The 14,918-nt window shown below is 46.7% G+C and overlaps 1 protein-coding gene across 1 annotated transcript; it reads left to right on the forward strand.

The window, feature by feature from the left end:
• Positions 1–1,156: 1,156 nt before the first annotated feature.
• On the forward strand, positions 1,157–5,697 carry LOC311251329 (uncharacterized protein; the record flags this gene model as incomplete). The annotated part of the gene is made up of 2 exons (XM_084343707.1): positions 1,157–2,227; positions 5,590–5,697. The coding sequence occupies 2 exons, from the start codon at positions 1,157–1,159 to the stop codon at positions 5,590–5,592; spliced, it is 1,074 nt and encodes a 357-aa protein (XP_084199833.1). The 3' UTR covers positions 5,593–5,697.
• Positions 5,698–14,918: the final 9,221 nt, after the last annotated feature.

Here is a 14,918-nt window from a genome sequence, read left to right on the forward strand (position 1 = left end):
ACTGATGGTGATTATGTAATTATGTAATTTAGAGCGAAAAACTTAACTTTGTCACTTTTCATGGTGCATGGTGGGTTGCCCCCCATAGGCTGGAAATCATTTAGTACACCTTTGCCTGACTTTTTTGGCACAGGTCTGATTATTGAGAACTTAAATGATTTTGGCACTGTCCGTGTGTCTAGGAGGAACTGAAACAATCTCATAAAATTCCTCTCAATTGAGGAGCCGTCTTTAAGAAGACAGGCTTTTAGAACATCTGGGCTAGTGGTTGTGTTTGGCTTCAATTTAAGGAGACTTGCAGAAACATGCTCATTAATAACTATACTTGTCATCCATATAGTGTCAATCAACAGTAACAATTAATCAGGTCATATACAAAGGTTTGACTGTTACTTACCGGGCTGTCATTCTTTTTACCTGATCTCTTCATTAATATCTTTAGTTCCTCCAAGTCCTGTCTTACATTACCAGTTAGGAATTTGAAGTCATTAACCACTTCATTTTTAAGGCCAATATTTGCCTTAAAGATTTCCCTGTTTAACTGTCTACTCTTCTCATACAGTAATTCCATGTTACCAGTGCAGGAAGTGACTTTCCTTTCAGACAGCTATTCCATATCCCAATCAAGATTTCAAGAAAGGCATCACATTCCTTATCAGGTCATTCTGACCTATGACTTGTCGGAAAGGGCTGTCTCATGGCAAGATAAAGTGGTGAAAATCTTCTAAAAAGAGATTACACTTACTGTAAGATGCTATTGATTATTTACATGGGCCCTTGTGGCAGTGGGGTGTGGTTGAGGCGCCGGCTGCTGGAGGAGAGGGAGGAGTGGCTCAGCCGGTGCTCAGACAGCTGGACAGAATCAGGTAATCAATCACCAATATAAGCACGCTTGTAACCTGGTTCTGGTCTCTTGCAGTAGGCTGGGTCCTGGGAGAGGACCGAGCACCACAGACGGCAGGAGACGGCAGGCAGTTATTCCCCTTGGCCGCGTTACCCTCAGCCGCGACGGCTGTTCCTTTCTGTTTATCTGTTTTTGTGTCTGCCTGCTGGTAAATAAAACTGTCACCATCTTCACCCCACGCTGTTGCCTCCTTCCTGCCCTTCCTGTGAGCACCGAGGCTCACATCTGGCGCCTGAACGTGGGGCTTGGACCATGGACGCACAGACGCCGCTGTCGCTGGCTCTCCAGCACCTGGCGACGATGCAGGAGAGCACCACCGCGCTCCAGCAGCAGCAGTCCCAGGCCCTGGTGGATATCGCGGCGGCCCAGCGGGACGATCGTGCTCTCCTGCGGGAGCTGCTGCAGCGCCCGGCCACCCTGAGCGCTCCGGAAGCGGCTGCGGAGCCCGGCCGGGGCCGGCCTCCGCCGTTTGCCCTCCAACGGATGACCGCTGACGATGATCCGGAGGCTTATCTGGACATCTTCGAGGGCACGGCGGAGGCGTGTGGGTGGCCGGAGGGGGAGTGGGCGGTCCGGCTTCTTCCGCTGCTCACCGGGGTAGCGCAGCTGGCCGCGCACAGCCTGCCAGCGGCCTCCCGTGTGAACTTCGCGCTGCTGAAGAGGGCCATCCTGGACCGTCTGGGCAGCACACCCGAGGGACACCGGCGGCGGTTCAGGGGGCTCTCTTTTGAGGAGGCCGGCCGCCCCTTTGCCTACGCGCAGCGGCTCCTCGACTCCGCGACGCGCTGGCTCCAGCCGGCGACGAACTCCGCGGAGGACATCGTCGGCCAGGTGGCACTGGAGCAGTTCGTCGCCGGGCTGCCCTCCTCCACCTCCAACTGGGTCCAGTGCCACCGACCCCCCGACATCGCGGCCGCGATCGTCCTCGCGGAGGACCACCTCTCCCTGCCCCGGCGGAGCATGAAGGAGGAGGCGAGACCAGCGACGATCCCGGCGGGCCGTCCCACCCCGGCCCCGAGGAGGAGATTCCCGGCGGCAGCGGCACCACCCACACACACACACACATACCCCCACCCTCCCCCGGAGCATGCACCGCTCCGGGACACTAATCGCTCTCTCTCTCCTGCTCCGCAGGGCCCGGCCTACGTGTCTGAGCGACCGGCGCCCCGGGGGGCTCCTCAGATGCCAGGGCAGGGGTGCTGGCGGTGCGGGCAGCCCGGCCATCTCCGGGCGGAGTGCCCGCTCATGGAGGTGGGGCAAGTGGTTCGGGTTGCGGGACCGCCGGCCCCCTCCCCCGGTTCGGAAGGGACGTATCGTATACCGGTATGTATACAGGGGGGTACACACCAAGCTCTGCTGGACTCTGGTTGTGAACAGACCATGATCCACCAGCGCTTGGTTCGACCAGGGGCGTTGCTAGAGGCATCGTGGGTGAAGGTGAGGTGTGTGCATGGGGATATTCACGATTATCCGGTGGTGACTCTGGAAATTTATTTTAGAGGGAAAAAGCATAAGGTCAGGGCTGGAGTTAGCACTCGCCTCCTGCACCCTCTAATCTTGGGCACGAATTGGCCGGGGTTCGCCAGCTTAGCGGGGGAAACTATGAGGGTGCAGTCACGTATGTCAGGGAAATGTGAGTGGTGTGCTGTGCTCAGTGGTGAGGCGGGGGTGCCCCGTCCTGACGCTGCCGGGGGGGGCGCGGGGCCACCGGGGCCAGCCCAGCTGGCTCCGGGGGGCCCCCAGATCGCCTCCATGGAAGATTTTCCGCTCGAGCAGTCTCGGGATGGGACCCTCCGTCACGCCTTTGACCAAGTGATGAGAATTGATGGCTGCCAGGTTCACCCTGGCACAGCACCCACTCACCCCTATTTTGTTGTCATTAGGGACAGATTATACAGAGCGACACGTGACGCTCGGACCGGAGAAGAGCTCACCCAGTTGTTGGTGCCCCAAAGCCGTCGGGAAACAATTTTCCAGGCGGCTCATCACAACCCCATGGCAGGTCACCTCGGCTATGATAAAACACTGAGCCGGGTCATGGCCCGATTTTACTGGCCGGGCATTCGGGCGGACGTAAGTCGGTGGTGTGCGTCCTGTCGCGAATGTCAGCTGGTCAACCCGCCGGCCACCCCAAAAGCGCCGCTGCGCCCCTTACCACTAATTGAGGTCCCGTTTGATAGAATTGCCATGGACCTTGTCGGGCCATTAGACCGGAGCGCACGGGGATATCGCTTTGTGTTAGTCCTAGTGGACTATGCAACGCGCTATCCCGAGGCAGTGCCCCTGCGCACCATCTCCGCAAGGAGTGTGGCACAGGCACTGTTTCAGGTAATCTCCCGAGTCGGGATCCCGAAAGAGATCCTGACTGATCAGGGCACGTCGTTTATGTCACGGACACTACGCGAACTGTACGAGTTATTGGGCGTCCATTCAATCCGGACTAGTGTATACCACCCCCAGACCGACGGCCTGGTGGAGCGGTTCAACAAGACACTAAAGAACATGATTCGTAAGTTCGTGCACGAGGATAGTCGTAATTGGGATAAATGGTTAGACCCTCTGTTGTTTGCAGTGCGGGAGGTTCCCCAGGCCTCCACAGGGTTTTCCCCCTTTGAACTCCTGTTCGGCAGAAGACCCCGGGGTGTCTTGGACCTGGTAAAGGAAAGCTGGGAGACGGGTCCAAGCACCAGCAAAAACGAGGTACAGCACGTCCTGGACCTGCGAGCAAAGCTCCATACACTGGGTAAGTTGTCACGTGAGCATTTGCTCCAGGCCCAGGAGCGTCAACAACGGCTGTACAACAGAGGGGCTAAACTCAGACAGTTTGCACCGGGAGATAAAGTGCTTGTATTGCTCCCCTCCTCTAGCTCCAAATTACTCGCCAAGTGGCAAGGGCCCTTTGTGGTCACACGGCGAGTGGGGGATGTTGACTATGAGGTGGTGCGTTCTGACAGGGGTGGGGCCACACAAATTTACCACCTCAACCTCCTTAAAGCCTGGCGGGAGGTGACGCCTGTTTCTCTGGCAACCACGGTGATCGAGAGGGATGAGTTGGGACCGGAGCTGGCTACTTCAAGCCAGCCGGTGCCGGTCCCCTTTGATGACCATCTCTCGCCAAGCCAGAGAGCAGATGTGGCCTCGTTGCAGCAGCGTTTTGCTGATGTGTTCTCTCCTCTGCCAGGACGCACCCGCCTCATACACCACCACATAGAAACACCCCGGGGGGTGACGGTCCGGTCACGACCCTATCGGCTGCCAGAACACAAGAGGAAAATTGTTCAGGCGGAGCTTCAGGCCATGTTGGAGATGGGAGTAATAGAAGAGTCCAACAGTGACTGGTGTTGCCCCATCGTGCTGGTTCGCAAGTCCGATGGGTCAGTACGGTTCTGTGTGGACTATCGCAGGGTCAACGAGGTGTCCAAATTCGATGCCTATCCAATGCCCCGGGTCGACGAACTCCTGGATCGGCTGGGCACGGCTCGCTTTTATACGACGCTGGATTTGACCAAGGGCTACTGGCAGATTCCCTTGTCGCTAGAGTCCAAGGAAAAAACGGCCTTCTCCACTCCGTACGGTTTGTACCAGTTCGTCACGCTTCCATTCGGATTGTTCGGGGCCCCAGCCACTTTCCAGCGCCTCATGGACCGGGTGCTGCGGCCTCACTCTGCGTATGCTGCGGCCTACTTGGATGATGTGATCATTCATAGTGAGACCTGGGAGCAGCATATGCAGCAGGTGGGGGCAGTGCTCGAGTCTCTGAGGCGGGCGGGGCTCACGGCCAATCCGAAGAAGTGTGCGGTGGGACGGAGGGAGGTACGGTATTTGGGGTACCACCTGGGCGGCGGGCAGGTGCGGCCACAGGTGCAAAAGACCGCTGCGGTTGCGGCCTGCCCAATACCCAGGACGAAAAAAGAGGTGAGGAGGTTTCTGGGGCTGGCCGGTTACTATAGGAGGTTTATTCCGGCCTTCTCCGAGCTGACCAGCCCCCTAACCGACCTGACCCGAAAGGGTGCCTCAGATCCGGTCCAGTGGACGGAGCCGTGCCAGCTGGCGTTTGAGAGGGTAAAACAAGCCCTCTGTGGGGAGCCACTCTTGTACACTCCTAACTTTTCTCTCCCTTTCATCCTGCAGACCGATGCCTCGAACAGTGGGCTGGGGGCCGTTTTGTCCCAGGAGGTGGAGGGGGTCGACCGCCCCGTACTGTACATCAGCCGGAAGCTGGCTCAGCGGGAGGTGAACTACAGTACGGTGGAAAAGGAGTGCCTCGCCATACGGTGGGCGGTCGGTGCCCTCCGCTACTACCTCCTGGGGCGCCCATTCACCCTCTGGTCGGACCATGCCCCGCTCCAGTGGCTCCACCGCATGAAAGATGCCAACGCGCGGATCACTCGCTGGTATCTAGCATTACAGCCTTTCAGGTTCAAAGTGATCCATAGGCCGGGTAACCGCATGGTTGTGGCTGACTTCCTCTCCCGCTTGGCGGAGGGGGGGGGGAGTGGGCTTGCGGCCGGCGGGATCCCGGCCTAAGTCGGGCGGTGGGGGTATGTGGCAGTGGGGTGTGGTTGAGGCGCCGGCTGCTGGAGGAGAGGGAGGAGTGGCTCAGCCGGTGCTCAGACAGCTGGACAGAATCAGGTAATCAATCACCAATATAAGCACGCTTGTAACCTGGTTCTGGTCTCTTGCAGTAGGCTGGGTCCTGGGAGAGGACCGAGCACCACAGACGACAGGAGACGGCAGGCAGTTATTCCCCTTGGCCGCGTTACCCTCAGCCGCGACGGCTGTTCCTTTCTGTTTATCTGTTTTTGTGTCTGCCTGCTGGTAAATAAAACTGTCACCATCTTCACCCCACGCTGTTGCCTCCTTCCTGCCCTTCCTGTGAGCACCGAGGCTCACAGCCCTCTTTTAGTTGTCTAAATAAGTTTTGGCCCCAGTCCACAGCAGTACATTACTTAGCTTCCTACCCAGGAAGTGCTGCTAATCCAAACCAGGGGCGTGCCACCTGCCATCCACTGTGGGCTAGGCAGGATCTAGACACATGCATTTTACTCACATGCCTAGGTCCTCCTTGCCACTAGGAGGCCCAGACAAAGGACAAAAGAACATAAACTGCCTACATTAAATCATGTTTAACATATATCTTGCATTTTTAAAAGACATAAAAATCTAAAATCATCTCAGATCTAAACCTTTATTTCAATATTTATACATTTGCTTATTCATTTGCATGAACACAAACAATACTTTTCCAATAAATAGAGGACTAACCAATTTTGTGTGAAGACAGAAATATGAATAGATAAGCTAAAATATATACCTTACTAAATGAATTAGCATAATAATATTAATCATCTGCCATATAAAAGGCCCCTATTCAAATCAAATCAGGCCTGGCAGCAATAAGCACAGGGTTTGAGTGTGACATGGCTCAGTCATGCTAACTGTAGTACAACTAGAAATACTAACCAGAAATCCCAACTTGAAGAGCATTACAACACCAAGCAACAGCAGGGCGATCAATGTCTTTGTTCTCAGGCAGGTTTGCTTGAAAAAGCTCATCCTGTGCTCACGGAAAAGATGTTACTCTGTTTCAGAAGGGTCAAACTATTGGCCTGCATCCAGCAAAGACAACAGCTAAGGAGATTGCTGAAACTACTAAAACTTGGTTAAGAACTATCCAACGCATTAATAAACTTTCTGAATATACTGAATGACCATCAATGGATTTTTTCTTCTCTGATGGCAGGGCATATTCCAAGATGATGGCACCATTCATCAGGCTCAAATTGTGAAAGAGTGGTTCAGGGAACATGAGACATCATTTTCACACATGGATTGGCCACCAGAGTCCAGACCTTAATCCCTTTGACAATCCTTCAGATGTTCTGGAGAAGACTTTATGCAGCAGCCAGACTCTCCCATCATCAATACAAGATCTTGGCAAAAAATGAACGCAACTCTGGATGGAAATAAATGTTGTGACATTGAATAAGCTAACCAAATTGATGCCATGGTGAATATGTGCCATAATCAAAGCTAAAGGCGGTCCAACAAAATATTAGAGTGTGTGACCTTTTTTTTTGCTGGGCAGTGTATATTATATTTATATATATTGTATTATTATATTATGAACTGAACTTTACTTTATTATTTATGATTATGAATTTAATTATCCGCTTTGGCTGTACCATGGCCAAGATGCCATAAATGGTGTTAACAAATTAATCATCAGTATGAGTGTACTGCATTATGATCATTTTGATAATCGTTAAGGGAGGAAGCCAGGCTTGAAAAGATGCTTCAGCATATAAGTATAACAAGCAGGCTTTTGACAAAATGAAGATTATTTTTATCTTTATGATTCTTGTTTTTGGGATTATGTGTTAGCATGACATAGCTCACTCTATCAGAATCAGAATTAATTTTATCAGCCAATCAAGCATAGCCAGAATATGACTGCTCTCAAAAATGCTACACAATTAAAAAAAATGACAAAAGCAAAGTATTAGTAATTAAAAAATTAAGTGAAATGATGCAATGAGATCTACATTTTTTACTGAGAAAAAAATCATGAAACAGTTATATAGAATAACTCAAATGACATAACAGAACAGATAATTGCACAACGCAAACACAGAAAACATGCCAGCTACAAGGTTTCAGCGAGAGCGGATTCCACAGCAACGGATATAAAACATTGTATTTCAACAGTTTTCTGAAAGATTTCACAGTGTTATCCACCTGCTAAAAAGGCTGTCTGGTGATTACAAGAATACATAGAGGTAGCCACTACTAGTCAATCACAGCACAGTAGTCCTATTAAAAGAAGAAAAATACTTATCTTTCTGAATAAAGAACATATTGATATTGCACTTTTGCAAGGAACGCATCTGGATGATGCAGAGCACCTAAAATTACATCGGGGGGTTTGAACAGGTGTTCTTTTCCTCCTATACTTCACTCTACGTGAAGTAGAGGGGTAGCTATTCTTGTGAGAAGGAATCGTCTTTTTTCGATGATAGAATGTGTTAAAGACAAAATGGCTGATATGTTATTGTCAAAGGTGTCTTACAAGGTAGTTATCTTCATACTGAATGTGTATTACCCTCCTGCACTTCCCTTAGATTTTGTAACTAAGGTGTTCTCAGATTTCTCAGAGATTAACTCAGATATTACCGTAGTGGGGGAGATTTTAACTGTATACTGAACCCCCTTATGGGCCTTTCTCGGCAAGCTAAGTCACTCAATTCTGTGTGTGAAGATTTGTTGATGTATAGAGGAGGAATCATCCATTAGACAAAGAATATACTTTTTTTCCTGCACCTCATACTGTAGTTGTCATACTAGAATTTTTTTTTTTTTTCTCTTTACAGTTTTCTGTCGTGTTCAATAGGCAATATTCTTATTTCGGACCATGTCAGCGTAGTGTTGAATCTTCCTCTTAAGGGTATAGGCAACAGCGATACATTGGAGACTGAACACAACCATTTTGAAGGACCACACATTTGTATCCTATGTTAATACAAAGTTTAGATGCTTTCTTTCTATTAATTCACAGTCAACAGATAATCCTGCCTTTTTATGGGAAACTGTTAGGGCATATGCTAGAGGGATAATAATATCATTTTCAGCCAGTAAGAGAGACAGCAAAAGCTAAGGAGGCAAAATTTGTTAACTGGCCAAGCTAAAAGCTGTCATCTTTAGATAGCCTTCTTACACAAGATGAGGTGACCAAAGTTAGATTTGGCGAGCGTTGTGTTTAGATGAAGAGGCCCAGACCAGGATATCTTTGGAATCCATCTCTGTTTACTCTGACCACTGACAACAGGTGAAAAACAAAATTCCTCCATCAATTATTCCCTTAAACTTCAGCTCCTCTCCCGTTAAGCACAATAACAAAAAGGGAATATTGTACACAATATATTGAAAATACAAGTTCATAAAACGTACCTTACAACAGGTGAAAAACAAAATGGCTGTTAATTATTACCTTAAACTTCAGGTCCTACACAAATTAAATTATATAGAAATATTTCAGCAAACTCACGATAAGTTTAAGCTAGAAAACAAACTCTTAATAGCATGTAATAGCATGTAATAGCATGGCTCAATAACACAATAACAAAAAGGGGAGAGGCTGACGTGGGAAACATAATATATAGGGTGACCCACAAAAATAGGGAAGTGAGTCTCAAAAGTTCCACATATTGACTCTGGGGGCCTAACATGTCAGGTTATAACTATTTACAGATTTTGTGTAATTATAATACAATTAATTATAAATATGTCACCACTCTGTTGCAGATATTACCTGCTATATATTTGACCCTGTCACACTAAATACATCTGAACAGCCAAATGATGCATTTGACTTAATGGAGGCGTTCTTCTCTTGGCTCAATCTGCCTACTATATCAATAGAGCAGCAATCTGATCTTAATGCCCCCATTTCCAGAGAGGAGGTATTGAATGCTATAAGATTGTTGTGAAACCATCCGTGATAACACCTCGCTTTGAGAATATTTTGTGTAAATCTGTTTTTTCAGAAAAACTGAAAAAAAAACAGACTGCGCTTTTTGCTTTTTACACATGGTGGGCACTGGTCATGAAAATGACAACTGGGAAACTAGCAATAGAAATTGCACGCCTTGCACCAGGCGTAAGATAGAGCCCATGATATCACTGAAGATGTACATTCCTCAAGACTGATGTTGTTATCCTGAGTGGCGGTATTCAGCGCCGCCCCTCCCTAAACGCAGAACACGCGCTGTGCGTAGGGCCCCACGATCCGTGGGGGGGCCCCGTTTTGCGCAAGGGGACGCATTCTCTGCAAATGCGCAAAGTATGCGCATCGCTGCCGTGAGGCGCGCGTAGAGCACCGAGTCCAGTGGCGGCTGGACTCGGTGCTGGACTCGGTCTTGTTGTTTTTTAATTGTTTTTTTATTTTTATTTTTTCCAAAATAGTGTTTATAAAATAAATAATTACTGCTCATTCTACAAATAAATGTCTTTTTAATTATCAAGAACGAGCTATATATGTGTCATTTGCATCCACGGTCATTTCCACTCTCTCAAGGGGCTCGAGAAAAGTCGCCCCAGCACTGCAGCAGCTCAGCCAATGGTAGACTGTTGCTGAGACAAAAAAACACATAGCAACGGGTAATTTAGCCAATTAGCGTCGTCAAATTTGATGAGCTTGGGGCGCTGAAAATAACGCCCCAAGCTTATCGTTTAAGTATCCTAGCAACGAGAAACAAGTGTCTGAAATCGAGATGGCGGCGACAAGAACAAGAACACACAGGGCTTCAGCTACCCATAAACTCTGTAAAATCTCTCTTGTTAAACCCTTTCAAAAGGACAACTTTAGGTAGATTAAAAAACATGAATGCTCGAAGGTACACATGAACAACGCTGTCAAGCTAGCCATGCTAGGCAGGACTAGAATAGCTGCGTAGCTGGATGAAGGACACAGGATTGCGGTGAGAAAACACAATGAAGAGGTGGACATGAACAGACATATTTTATCGAAGATCATTGATTGTGTGAAATTCAGTGGAGCTTGTGAGCTGGCATTGCGAGGCTGCGGTGAGACAACATCCTCCGACAACCCCGGCATTTTTCGGGGATTAGTCGATCTTGCGGCGTCGCTGGACGGTGTAGAGGAGCACCCGAAGACCGTCACTGTTTACCTCAAGGTACCTCAAAGACAGTTCAAAACGAACTTTTGGACTACATGCTGTCGGTTCTTCGAGACTGCATTCCCGAGGATGTAAAAAGGGCAGATTATCTCACTATCCAGGCAGATGAAACAACAGACACTGCCACTCATTGTCAACTGGTGCTTGTGCTACGTTACACTGACAGCCTGATTAACGAGTTCATCCAGCTTCCAAACGCGACCGCTGACAGTCGCCACTGCGGTGTTGGAAAGGCTGAAGACTTTTCTTCCTGATGGACAGCGGGGAAAACTAATCGCCCAGGTCTATGACGGAGCTGCTGTGATGAGAGGAGCCACAGGTGGCGTGCAGAGCAAGGTTCAAGACGTTTACGGGAGTGCCCACTACGTACACTGTTATGCTCATCAGCTGAATCTGATAATGCAGCAGGCAACATCCCACACCACCAAGGTCGACTCACTCACTCACTCACTCACTCACAAACACACACACACCAACACACTCACACACACTCGCTCACTCACTAACCAACACACTCACTCACTCACTCACTCTATCACACAAAAAACACACACATATATACAAGTGAGTATTTGCACACTACAATTGGTACATTTAATGTTCCTATACCAGTTTTTCTGTGTATAGTGAACTTTAATTATCACCCACCTGTAAATATTACAATAATATGCAACAGTGGCGAGCGGTGACCTTTTACTGTGGTCATGCTTAAGTGTCAATACCATGCGCAATACCATTTCACCAGCCGCCACTGACCGAGTCAGCCCGAGGCAGGAGAGAGAGAAAAAAAGAGACGAGTAATCTGACACCGCACACGTTGCCGCAATGATTGACAGCATGCAGCATCTGACCAATCAGCGGTCAGATGCGCCGACAGGCAGTTGTATGCAGGTGCAGAGATGGCCTCCAAACGGCAATATGAATCGGGAGGAGGCTCAAAACAAGAGGAGGCTCGTGCTTCACTTGAAGGTGGGTATGTTGTTGAAATAAAAAAGAAAACTTTGTGGCATAAACAGCCCAGCTGCTAGCATGCTAATCATGAGACAGAAGAGAGGATAATTCTGTCTAGATGTGGACTGGAGATTAGATTTTCCAGCGGCCCTGATTATCATTTATTGAATGTCTTGTTAACTGCATCTACATTCACCTCTGTTGAAAAAGGAGCTGTTAACTGACCAGTTGGTGGTCGTATGTTGGCTCAGGTTTATAGCATATCAATCTATGCTATCAATAGAAATTTGGGGCTATTTTTATGGAGGTAAAATGTCGATTTTTAAAGATAAGATAAATTAAGATAATCCTTTATTTGACCCACAATGGAGAAATTTAAAGCGTTGCAGCAGCAAACAGCAGTGTGAATATAGAACCTAAGTACTAAATGTAAAAATAAGTATAGAAAAATATTCAAATATAGAAATATCATCAAATCAAATCATAATGAATATTATTATTAGTTGTAGTCGTATTTGCATTAATTGCATTTTAATCTTTGTGAGGCTAGTATTTACATTAATTTCATTGTGTAATTTACCATTAAGACCAAAACAAATCTTAATAATCTGTTTGTATGATGGATTTCTTGCCATAACAGGGTCCATGCTGAAGTTTGTTACCAAGGGTGACACAGAGCCAGCGGCCAGTACCTCACAAGGGCCATCAGGCACCATGTCTACTGAAGCAGCCTGCATCTGTAAAAGGCTTGTTCCATTGTTGAAAGAGGCTGTTCATTTGATTTGTTCCTACTAATAAAGGTTGTAAACCTAAATGGCATTTCGTGATACAGTCATTTTGTAAAGGGGGGAGCCTCAAAATAAAATTCTGCTTAGGGCCCCAATTTGGCCAGGGGCGGCCCTGGCGGTATCTCTGAACATTTGCCAGTCTGTGCACTCAAAACAGTTCGTTAGGGCTGTTGTTGCTTCATCTGTCCACACTTTTAACAGTTTTAACTAATGGTTTGCCCCTCTTTAACAACTGGGAATAAGTGGGCAGAAGAAGTAGGGAAATACAACTGATGGGCCAAAGTGAGGAGCTGGAAGGGCTTTGTAGCTGTCAGGGATATTTTTTTTCTTAAAATGTTAATGTTTTTGTTGTCTCTTTCACTGTGATGACAGGGGGATTCTAAGGGGAAATGGTATAAGTGTGGATTTAAGAAAACTGCATGTCAACACAAAAACTGTCTCTAAGCAGCATAATTCCAACAACCACCTCTACTAACAGTTGGACCATCCTTTGCAAGCACACGAGGCTCATGTTACACATGCATGTAACTGTCAGCTATTATTTATGATACACAGTTGGGCTTTCAACTATAGGACACTGAAATGAGGGGACTACACTGTAAAAGGTGTTTTTACACTACTGCACTTACAAGAGCATGCAATCTATGTGACAAAAACAAAAACATCCATTTAAAATCTAATTCTACAGAACTGAAAATTAACAATCCAACATTAACAATAAATAGGCCGCATTAAAATAATTAGATCGAAAAAAATCAGCCAGTGTAAAAACTGTATTGGCCTGGATCACACTCACATTCAAATTATATCTCAGTTTAAATATATTTTTCCTTTGCAAATCACTTCCCACCAGGAAAGGTGAAGTTGTAGCTATGTAGCTGTTCTCCAGTTAAAAAAAAAGCATACACAATTAAATTTCGGGAACAGCTTGACGTTCCGAAACACCTCCATTGTGAAACCCCTCCATCCCGACAAACCCCACACCGACACACTGCTGTTCCGAATCCGACTTTACAATTACTTCCCAATATGGTTAGGGTTAGGGGTTAGGGTCAGGGGTACCACAATAGCCTTTTCGGAATAGCGGGGTCTTTAGAAAAAATGGGAAACCATGCCATTACGATGAATGGAAGTTTATTTTCGGAACTGCGGGGTTTCGGATAAACGGGGTGTAACCGGGGGGACCCTAACAAAAACTCTGATGGGGTTAAACCCAGGATGTTGATTCAAAGGAGGTAATGGAGGTAATTGAAGGAAAGAGCATGAGTATGATAAAACAGTGCAATGAAGAATTGCAATGAAGTATTTCCATTCTGTCATTATCTCTGCCCTGCACCATCACTCCATAACCTTCAACTTTTAATCTGTTAATGTATGTTTCCATTACTCTCTGGTCCTCCGTCTATCACTCCATCCAGGTCTGATGCCTGCAGCACATTGTTTCTCTCTAAATGTCTCCATCAAGATGAGGCTCTGGCGGCTGGTCAGAGGGATCACACATCGATGTTTGTTTTTCCAGTAAAACCCCCTTTCCAGTTCATCTGAAGGGAGAGACAGGGTTAAGATTTGCTTAAAACATGCTTTGAGTTTTAGTTAAGAATTTTATCAGAATTGTACCAATTTACTAACATACTATAAAGTAGCAGTTGCTCTAAGTAACTTCAATTATAGGCACGACACAGGTTACCCTTCACAGTGTGGTGTCTAATAATCAATATGAGTATTGCAGAAAAAGTTATCCACACATAGGATAAGTATACTTTTTGCATACTGTACTTTTTGCATCCTCTGCTTGGTTGGATTTTCAACAGTCATAGAACTGAACAAATTCCATTTCACATACAGCACGCACTGCAGTATTTCTAGTATAACTGACCATTGTACATACAGTGTGCATGTAAATGTGCAAATCACCTCATGGAAAAGTCAGCCACTCACATTCAGCACTGTGTACTTTGTCCACAAGGGTATCTTTTGACTTGTGCAAAGTAGGGTGGGGTATCTTAGAAAATATTCCAATAATTGAGTCAAAAGGATACCATAGTTACAGAAATATTTTCATTCACCAAAGGAAAATACATTTCTCAAATAGTCATATGACAACCATTCATTCAAAAAGTATACTTGAAATGATAACTTGACTAACTGATTTTAACTAACTTAATAGTTTTTTGTCCAAAATCCCAAATTATTTTCCAAAACAACTGATGGTTTGAGCTTCCCCAATGTGAGATCTGTTTTATAAACTGAATATCATTTGGACTGTTGGTTGGAAAAAGCAAGACAGATGAAGACGAGCATTAAATGTGTTTAGCCTAAATGGCATTACTGCTTTCGTAGCCTGTGATGTGTTGGATCACCTGCATCTTCAGTGCTGTCGGTGCTGAGGTCACTCTCCAGTCTCTGCGGATGTTTCCTTGATGCTAGCTTTCAGTCTTGCTCTGGTGGTATTGTATGCTTCCTTGTAGGGGTGTGCAGAGCAGCCGATATTTGTATCTGTATTTGTATTTGTTGAGGAGGGAAAAGTATTTGTATTTGTATTTGTATTCGAGTAAAATTCAAAATAGGTGTAAAACATTT

This window comes from Pagrus pagrus, assembly GCF_965226575.1.
Source record: "Pagrus pagrus genome assembly, chromosome: 22".
Lineage (NCBI taxonomy): Eukaryota > Metazoa > Chordata > Actinopteri > Spariformes > Sparidae > Pagrus > Pagrus pagrus.